Source organism: Terrapene carolina, unplaced genomic scaffold, assembly GCF_002925995.2.
Source record: "Terrapene carolina triunguis isolate 2854851 unplaced genomic scaffold, T_m_triunguis-2.0 Scaffold171, whole genome shotgun sequence".
NCBI lineage: Eukaryota > Metazoa > Chordata > Testudines > Emydidae > Terrapene > Terrapene triunguis.
In genome coordinates this window covers 4,803,057-4,813,619 of record NW_020664522.1, presented here as the reverse complement: position 1 = coordinate 4,813,619, position 10,563 = coordinate 4,803,057, and the positions used below count along the sequence as shown (strand labels likewise).

Here is a 10,563-nt window from a genome sequence, read left to right as displayed (position 1 = left end):
GCTTACAGACAACCCCCCAACCTAAAGCAAATACTCACCAGCAACCACACATCACTGAACAAAAACACTGACCCAGGAACCTATCCTTGTAACAAAGCCCGATGCCAACTCTGTCCACATATCTATTCAAGTGACACCATCATAGGGCCTAATCACATCAGCCATACCATCAGGGGCTCGTTCACCTGCACATCTACCAATGTGATATATGCCATCATGTGCCAGCAATGCCCCTCTGCCATGTACATTGGCCAAACCGGACAGTCTCTACGCAAAAGAATTAATGGACACAAATCTGACATCAGGAATCATAATACTCAAAAACCAGTGGGAGAACACTTTAACCTGTCTGGCCATTCTATGACAGACCTGCGGGTGGCTATCTTAAAACAGAAAAACTTCAAAAACAGACTCCAACGAGAGACTGCTGAGCTGGAATTGATATGCAAACTAGACACAATCAACTCAGGGTTAAATAGGGACTGGGAATGGCTGAGCCATTACAAACATTGAATCTATCTCCCCTTGTAAGTACTCTCACACTTGCTTCTTATCAAACTGTCTGTACTGGGCTATCTTGATTATCACTTCAAAAGTTTTTTTTCTCTTACTTAATTGGCCTCTCAGAGTTGGTAAGACAACTCCCACCTGTTCATGCTCTCTGTATGTGTGTATATATATCTCCTCAATGTTTCACTCTATATGCATCCGAAGAAGTGGGTTGTAGCCCACGAAAGCTTATGCTCTAATAAATTTGTTAGTCTCTAAGGTGCCACAAGTACTCCTGTTCTTTTAGTCTTCTATGTCATTTAGGCGCTTTTGAAGATTTTATTCCAACTGTAACATAAGACCAATATATTTAGGTTTCTATTGGTTAATAACTTAGTGCAAGTTAGTAACTTAATTAGTTAATAACATAGTAAAAGCATCCAGATTGATTAACTTAGATTGGTTAATAATTAAATCACACAGTGTTTTAATATCATGTGCTGCAAAGAGCTGCAGGGGACATTTTAAAGAGTCACTTGTGGCTTGCGAGCCTCAGTCTGAGTATCACTGATTTAGAAAGTGGATTTCTGTTCCCTGAACCAGCTACAACTCAAAATCCTTTTATTGTACATTTCCAAACAACAGCACACAGAATCTACTTTATCTTTTGGTCAAAAGCTAGTTGCCAAGGTGAGAAACGTTCAACATTTGTCACGTTCAACATTTTTAATCTGCCTCAAGGATACACCATACGGTAAGTAGAATGGCAGCTTTTTGAGAAATGAGCTCCATTTGTGTGTATAATTTCCAAGTACAGCCCCTTGAATGAGCACTGCACAGCACCTAAATGTGCAAAACCTGTTTGGGTGCCTATGCAACCTTACACTCCCTTACCATTGCTTAGTACGCACCTCTTCATGCATCATCTCTGAATCCGACCCCTAACTCTTCAATCTATATATTTTCTTTAAAACACCACATACTAACACTATGTAGAAGTAAATCTCTGAGCATGATCATTTACATGTATGTGGTGCATGATGGAGAACTATGTGAGAAACAAACAAGTCATTGGTGAATCTCCACAGATTAGGTGTTGCCTAAGAAACCTGGAAGTTTGGATGCCTTGACCAAACCTCGTTGGTCTGCAAAAGTGGACTGGAAATTAAAGCAAAACTAAGTTCTCTCATGAGATAATTAGTCTATCTTGTTCCCAGTTGTGCTAGAAGTATCATGAGAGCTTCTTTTCTCAAGATACTTCACAAATTGTACTTCCAGTCTTAACCAAACCAGCAAACTGAACAAGTAAGTGAAAATGATCATAAATTAAAAGAACCCTTGCAAACCTTAAAAAAGATTTACTATGAAAGATGGATGAAGACTCCAATCAATAATTCTTTTAACTCTCTGTCTATCCTTAAAACAAACATAGGCAATTCTATATTTCTGAATTTGACATAAATCTCTACCTTTCAGTCTAGCTCATCATGTGCAGCTAGCATTGAAATAAAGGGCTGCAGCAAAGCACTTAACTGTTAATTTGTGATTATAGAACAGCTTTTTCTCCCCTAGCTTGATGTCACTTGAAAGGAAAAACTCCATTTGTCATAAAGAATGAAAACCAGGACAGAACAACATTTGCTCCCTCTCTCTCTAAGGAATAGTAGGTGGAGTTATATAAACAACAGAGCAATCAATGATCAAAGAGAAATCTTGGGACTGTAATATACCAGAGTATTAAAGGAACAGAGCCTTTTATCTATCATGGAGGAAGGAAGGAAGTAGAGCATTGAGACATGTGTAATACATACCATTAAAAATCAAAAACGAAGTGAGTAACAAAAGAGACTGAGATCAATTAAAAAGTCTGATTTCTTCATCTGTGCTGTTAAAACGATCATGAAGAAAATGCAACTTTCAGTGTTAAAATTATTTTCCATCACTTGGAAAAGCCAGGTATGTTACTCCATTTTAAGCCATATGTTTTTCCTGAATACTATGAAACACAGCACTGTTCAGTAATGGACCATTTCCATCCACTACCACTACTAACTCAGGCCTACCTTGTCTTCCACTCTGTTCAGCCTTGCACCAATCGTGTTAGTCCCTCGGTCTTTGCTTTTTTCTGTGGAGTAAGGCATATTTTCAAATGAATACTCAGTGTTATAACAATATAGCATTAAGCCACAACACGGTGTGTTTAACTAGCCCACCAGTGCAGAATAATTGAACACCTTTGCTAGGATGATTAGTTTTATTTCATAAAACTAGCTTTTGTTTCTTTTATAGCATTAGCCCAAGCCAAGGTTTTTAATAGCTCTTTAGTCTAGAGCACTTTCAACCTTCATTTTATGCTTTAAACCGAGAGAATTAAACGGTTCCTAATTTAGTTTATGTTTCTAATTCCAGTTGAAAAAACAACCTGGCACAATGTAAAGCTCTACAGCCACTTTGATAATGTTCATGGATGATGTTTTATCTGAATTTTTTTTAGAAATTTAAAACTGGAAATGACATTAACAAATAGCTCTCAGCAGCCAATCAGATGATATCTATCTATGTGCAACCACATCTCAAAACAAATAAATACTGTTAATACTTTGCACTTCTATTATGATTTCCATTCAAAGCTCTATATGAATATTGTTGATTTCAGCTCCATAACACCCCTCTGAATATAATCCCCATTTTAAGGCTGAAGTAATTGAGGCAACATTTTCAAAAACTGGATACCAAATATCAGGTGACTACATAAAAATCACACAGTTTTCAGAGGTGCTAGAGGCTAAATATGAATTCAGGTGCCTAACTGCAGGCTGGAACTCGCTGACAATTTTTGAATTTTTGATAAGTAATGAAAAGTATTTTTCATTGATATTTTCACAAAAATATGTTCTAATGAACTTTATTCCAGACATCTCTCTTACATTTTGAGGTTTAATTGTAGCCTGTTATTTAGTGTAGTATAATGATTAAAGCAGGGGGCGAGGAGTCAGGACTTCTGATTTATGGTGCTGCCTTGGGCAAGTCCATTAAACCTTTCTATGCTTCAGCTCCCACATGTGTAAAATAAAGAAAGATATATCACACATCACCATAGTACCTGAGCACCTTACAAATTCTTGTGGTTCTTAGTCATATACTTATGGAGCAGACATTTTTTAATTCAAACATGTCACTGATTACAGGAATTAAAATTTATTATCTCACCTGAGACAGAAATAAAAAGAGATGGCTTCCCTATAGATTGGTCCAACCTGTAAACAGAAAGAAATGATATTGTTCATAACAGAAGATAACTCGTCCTCAGATTTAAACAACAGAATATTCACTTGCTTTGGTTGAAAAACCTCTTCTCCAAATAATAGGTTGCAATGTTCAAGTAATTCTGCTTTGCAGTACAAATGAACAACATCATTTGATCCAAAGTTGGCCTTGGTAGTTAAGAAAATATCCGCCCTATATGGGTGTCTTAGTGCTTTAGCTATTTTATAGATTCTAGCAATGACCATTGCTTTTCATGGTGATCAGTATTGTCTCAGTTTCCTGATGCTTGCTTTGCTGTATCCATCTGTAGTATCTTTTCTTAGATGATAAGATCCTTGGGGCAGGCACTGTCTTTTTATTCTGTTTGTATAGTGCCTAGCACAGTGGGGATACTGGTCTATAGTTGGGGTCTGTACCCACTAAAGCAATACAAATAACCAGGTTCTGATCAATGGTTCTTAATGATTTAAGTTTTTTTTTAATTCTCAAAATAGAAACCTTTACTGTGAATTACATCACACAGTATTTCTCTAATTGTGCAGTCCTAAGTGCCATTTACAATCCTTTAAATCTTCTCCTCCCCACCCGACTGCACTGCTTATTAGAATCCTCTTCACAGACATTTACCATTTAGGATAGTGAACTTTATGCCATACCTTCTTTGCAACTCTTTGATTCGTACCATCAAGTTGAGATGACCCTGAGAATACTGTTCAATAACATCTCGTACATCATAAGGTTTTCTAGCTTGCTGCAAAACAAAACCAAAATGTGAAGAGCCTGACAAATACCACAGCAAACACAAAGATAGGCCAGTGATTTGCCTCAATAACAGATTATTCAAACAACTCACACTGATGATTTTCTACCCTATTACATGCATGAACGAATATTAAGACTTTCCAGGGTTTTTTTTTTTTTTTACCATGCCCAGGACCGTACAAATTTATTGAGGTTCATGAAAATCTCTGTTTCTCTCTCTCTCTCTCCTTCCCTCTCCATACTGTAGAGATATGTACTTTTGGACAGGCTAATGAGGAATTGAGAGGTCAAAGAAGAGCATTTGCATTTTGCTCTGAGGTTTGTGGTTATCTTGGGCTCTTCTGGAAGTAAGCTTCATGGTAACAGGCCAGTTGCCATAAACTCCCTCTCTTGCACACACAGATTTCACTCTTCTGAGCCAGTAACCAGAAGGCCAGCAATTTCACACCAGCCCATGCTAAAAGTACCGAGCCACTGGTATCACCGAGGCCTGCCCCTTGACATGTGACAAGTAACCTTAACATCAGCCCAGTGTGTTAATGTTGCTATACCAGTTGTACGGAGAACTGTGCCTTGACATCAGCCCAGCAAGCAACATATGTCGAACTAGAGACCTCCCTGAAATCTGGGCCTTTGCATCAACCCAGTATTCTAGATTAGCTGTTGCATAAAGACTCCTTTAGGTCTGTAAGCAGACAAACACAGAAAACAAGATGTGCTGTGCAAGTAATCTTGACACAAGTCCAGCAATATATATTCATAGATTCCAAGACCAGATGGGACCACTGTAATCATCTTGCCTCCTATATGACATACACCGTGGGACTACCCCCAAAATAAGGCCTAGTGGATATCGTTTAGAAAAACATCCAATTATGATATAACAATTTTCAGTGATGGAGAATCCACCACAGCCCTTGGTAAATTATTCCAATGGTTAATTACCTTCACTGTTAAAAATGTATGCCTTATTTCCAGTCTGAAATAATCTAGCTTCAACTTCCAGCTACTGGGTCATGTTATACCTTTCTCTGCTAGACTGATGAGCCCATTATTAAATATTTGTTCCCCATGTAGGTATTTATAGACTGTAATTAAGTCACCCATTAACTTTCTGTTTGTTAAACTCAATAGATTGAGCTCCTGGAGCCTAGCACTATAAGGCATTTTTCTCTAATCCTTTAATCATTCTCGTGGCTCTTCTCTGAACCCTCTCCAATTTATCAACAATCTTCTTGAATTATTGACACCAGAATGGACACAGTATTTCAGCACCCATCACACCAGTTCCAAATACAGAGGTGAAATAACCTCTCTACCCCTACTTAAGATTCCCCTGTTTACACATCCAAGAATTGCATTAGCCCTTTTGGCCACATCATCACACTGGAGCTCATGTTCAGCTGATTATCCACCACAATCCCTAAATCTTTTTCAGAGTCACTGCTTCCCAGGATAGAGTCCCCCAGTGTATAAGTATGGCCTACATTCTTTGTTCCTAGATGTACACATTTATATTTAGCTGTATTAAAACACATATTGTTTGCTTGCGCCCTGTTTACCAAGTGAACCAGATTGCTCTATATCAGTGACTTGTCCTGTTCATTATTTACCAATTCCCCCAATTTTTGTGTCATCTGCAAACTTTATCAGTGATGATTTTATGTTTTCTTCCAGGTCATTGATAAAAATGTTAAACAGGGTAGGCCCAAGAACCAATCTCTGCAGGACCTTAATAGAAACATACCCACTCAATGATGATTGCCCATTTATGATTACATTTTGAGAACTATCAGTTAGCCAGCTTTAGAACTATTGAATGTATGCCATGTTAATTTTATATCTTTTTATTTTTTTAATCAAAATGTCATGTGTTACCAGAAGTCTAAATATATTACATCAACACTATCATCTTTATCATCCAAATTTATAATCTACCAAAAAAAAAAAGATATCAAGTTAGTTTGACAGGATTTATTTTCCATAAACCCATTTTGATTGGCATTAATTATATTACCCTCCCTTAATTCTTTATTAATCGAGTCCTGTATCAGCCGCTCCATTATCTTGCCCAGGATCAATGTCAGGCTGACAAGCCTATGATTACCTGAATCATCCTGTCTACCCTTTTTTAATATTGGCACAACATCAGCTTTCTTCCAGTGTTCTGGAACTTCCCCCATGTTCCAAGACTTAATGAAAATGAAATGGATGTTGTCTCCACACATATGGAGGCAATACCCATGGAATACATTCATTTATTCTGCTCCTTTTGGGCACTTCATCTGCCTTCTAACCACTAACTCTTTTCCCCTGGGGTTTATTCCAAACCCACGTTCCCCTTTACACAGCTGCCATTTGACTGTATCAATATCAAAAGCCCGCTAATTTAAATTTCTATCATTCTGCACAGTTGCAGTACTTTCAGTATGAAGAGATGGGCTCTCATGATTCAGCAATATTACCCCAAATTGTCATAAAATCATTCTCCTTAATAGTATTAGTAATGTGGCCTGGGCTTGTGTGAAATATTACTACACATTAGGCAGTTCTTGTTTTCAAGCTTGTTTACCATGTATACATTTTCTGTTAGGCTGCATAACACAGCCTTTACTGTTTCTATCAAGCGAGAATCCAACAGGCTTACCCTTGGGAATCAGACCCAAGGCATGTGCATAGAATAGGGAAACAATGGTAGAGTTTATTCTTTTAAAAGTTGCAGTTTAAATAGCATCCATTTTCAAAGCTTCTGGTAAGATTTATTAGTAATGGTGAAGTTCCGCAACTCTTAAATAGTTCTCAAAAGTTCCAGTCTGCTGAGACACAATGAACAAATCCCCTGGTAAAAGAAACATGGTTGCACTAATCTATAAAGAGTTACTACAGTGATGAATGCTGGAGGAATGCCTATAAATAAATAATGCATTAAAATAAAATAAACCCTCACTGATATGTTTCATACTCCAATTCAGTATTTCCCAAACTTTTGAAAGCTGATCCTCTTTCAGAAAAATGAAATCAGTTGTGCTCTCCCTGCCAACACACATACACTTTCCATGTGTTGTTAAAGGCTACACCTCTTAATGTACAAAACTGCCACACACCTCCAGTTAGTCCTCCATACACCCCCTTCTGATGAAATAGTGGCATAGATCTTCCTCTCCTTTCTTATGTGCTTTGATCAGCAATGAAATAATTTATAATGTTGACTTTTAAAGTATCATTGCTAGCATCTGACTTAGCACCCATTCAAATGAATGGGGCAATACACACTTTAGAGCTATTGTTTCAGGCTCTCTGCAAACTCAGGCTGACACCTCTGCTTTGGTTATGTTCATTTCACATTCTGAAAGCTTTCCTCACACCCTAACATCAAAGACTCCATTTTTAAACCACAGGAAAGCTTAAGACAATTTGCAGTCCCCCAGCTGGTACTTTGGGTCCTCTTAGAAGAGTACAAAGCACATTTTGGGGGACACTACCCTAATTACTACCAACTTGTTTTGGAGAAAATTGACTCAGCTTGTTCTCAGCCATCAAATAAGAACACAGTATTTTAATACAATGGTACGCCCAATGTGTACAGCCTTCTTGAGGACCATCACAACAGCCTTCTTAAAGAAGAAATACACTCAAACAGCTGAAGTTTTTAAGAGCTGATATTGGAAATAGAGTGGCCTTTTCTGAGAGAGAACTGATTTCCAGACTTCTCAAGTGTCTCTCAGGTGCAAGTTTTGCTACAGAACAGTTCTTAGGTTTTCTCTGCTGCAATTCACCCCTATGCAGAGGGCAGCACAAGGCCTATGCACTGATTCAGTTCCACTTAAGCTCTAGTTGGAGGGTTTAAGGGAGACTTAAGTGCTGTATAGGGCTTGGGCTGGACAGCTAGTCAGGGGCAGAAGTTCACCCTTAAGTACTTTTAGCTGTCTTCAAAGTCAGACACCTTCAGCAGACTCATGTTCTACTTCTAACAGGTTTAGCAGTTTCCCTTACCCTCTTGAATTTTTTCTCTCTTAGCTCATAAACTTATCAAATTACTAGAGTTAATCACCTCATTTTTAATTCTCTCTCTTAACATATTTACTTTTTTCAGTTCAATCACATCATTAAGGGAATTGTAGTTCAGTCCGTCAGATACCCCAAAGCAAATCACAAACTCATGTAGCTTTGGGTCACTTCAGAATTGTGGAAGTAGCAGGGATGAGTATATTGACATATACATCTGAGCATGGACAGAGGGATGGAAGAATTCCCAGGAAACCTGACTCTTTTAAAAAAAAAAATCCTTTAGTTAGGATACATCTACGTTGCAAGAAAGACCCGCAGCATGGCCGTGACTGGGCCAGGTCAGCTGACTCGGGCTGGACTAAAATTTGCAGTGTAGATGTTTGGACTCAGTTGGGGGGGGGGGGGTGTCAGAGCCTGGACGCTAGTCTGAGCTTGAGCACCTACACTGCAATTTTCAGCCCAGCAGGCCAAGCCCTGCAAGCCCGAGTCAATTGACCTGGACTCTGAGACTTGGTGCCAAGGGCTTTTTATTGCAGTGTAGACGTACCCTTAGATTCCACAAAGAAAGGGGCAAGTTCCTCAGCTGGTATAAATTCGCATACCACCAATTTGCACTAGCCAATAATCTTGCCCATGGACTGATATTGTGAGACTATCAAAAAAATTGAATACACGACTATGACCTTACATAATAGAGTCTAGTAAAATAAGGCTGAAAACTCTAAACTCAGAACTACTTAGCTACAAGACAAGCCTAATTTAACAAAAATGAAACCAATAGGCCTGGTCTTCCATTCCTTGCACTCACAGGGATGGGATGCGGAGGCCTGATAACAAAATCAGTAGGTATGTTATAGCCTGCTTTTTAAGTTACCCTGCTGCTTCTCTCAGCTAAGGAATAGTAAAGTTGGAGGCCTGGAGAGTTTAGATAGTGTGCATAAAGTTAAGGTGCATTACTAGGTAGGAATGTGTATTTAACAGTCAGAGCTGATTATCTTGTGCTTACTTTATCTAATTAGGATGGGCATGTGAAAAATTGACACAGTAAATGATCTTTCAGGAGGAAATACTTACCATGATTATAACTTAGTACTTGGAAGGTTTGTTAGCTTGGTTGACAAAAGGGAATTTGCAAGTTGGAATAGAATAACCAGGCCCTACAGTATTGGAAAAGCAAATATATAAGCCAGTTCCAATAGCTTTCAATGACATTGCCTGTTTCATCCCTTTGCTAATTAGGAGCATTACTGATGATGATGATGATGATGATGATATTCTAAATGGGTTAGTGCGACAGAATACACCCTGTATTTACACCCAACACAGTACTGTAATAATCTTTGTACAAAGTATGCTTTGTAAGGTATCATTTGAAAACTCATAATTTGCTGGTCAGCATTGTCCTGGTAAAATGTGTGTGACAACATTGTGAAGTTATAAGATTTCCCTCTATGATATTATTAACACATGTTCCACAGCCCTGTCCAAACAGAAGTTGGCAAACAGGTCTGTCCTAAACAAAGGGATGTGTGCTCTGCTTAATTTGCATTTGAGCAGTAAACAGGGTCACCCAGAAGGAAAGGAAGACAAAGGAAGTTCAAACAGGTGAAAAAAACCAGCAGGAAATATCCTTCCACAAACACTTTGCATCCTGGGTCTCAGCTGGAAATGTTTTTCAAGAGGGGGACTGAAGCTATAAAAAAGAGGGGGGAAAACCCCAAGGCACCTCCCTGCCTATCACATTCACTGCACTTGAAGAGACAAAGGAAGCAGGCACTGGACTCTGGGGGAAGGGTCCTGACCTGAGAGTTTGGTCAGTAATCTGCTGGAGTTTGTACTGAGAAATTTTGCTTCAGTCTAATAGGTTTGTTAAGTGAGGCATTAGTGAACATCTTCTCTTTATTTTTCCTGTAACCATTTCTGACTTTTATGCCTCATTGCTTGTACTCACTTAAAATCTCGCTCTTTGTAGTTAATAAACTTGTTTTCCTGTTTTATCTAATCAGGTGTGTTCAAGTTGAAGTGTCTGGATAACTG

The 10,563-nt window shown here is 38.5% G+C and overlaps 1 protein-coding gene across 1 annotated transcript in view; it reads right to left on the bottom strand.

The window, feature by feature from the left end:
• KCNQ1 (potassium voltage-gated channel subfamily Q member 1) overlaps window positions 1-10,563 on the bottom strand; it is a 549,152-nt gene that overhangs the window by 144,249 nt on the left and 394,340 nt on the right. The window contains exons 13-15 of the mRNA XM_024209178.2: window positions 4,413-4,507; window positions 3,700-3,746; window positions 2,553-2,614 (exon numbers count right to left, since the gene is read on the bottom strand). Coding sequence (XP_024064946.2) covers window positions 2,553-2,614; window positions 3,700-3,746; window positions 4,413-4,507 — 204 coding nt within the window. The remainder of the gene's footprint in view (window positions 1-2,552; window positions 2,615-3,699; window positions 3,747-4,412; window positions 4,508-10,563) is intronic.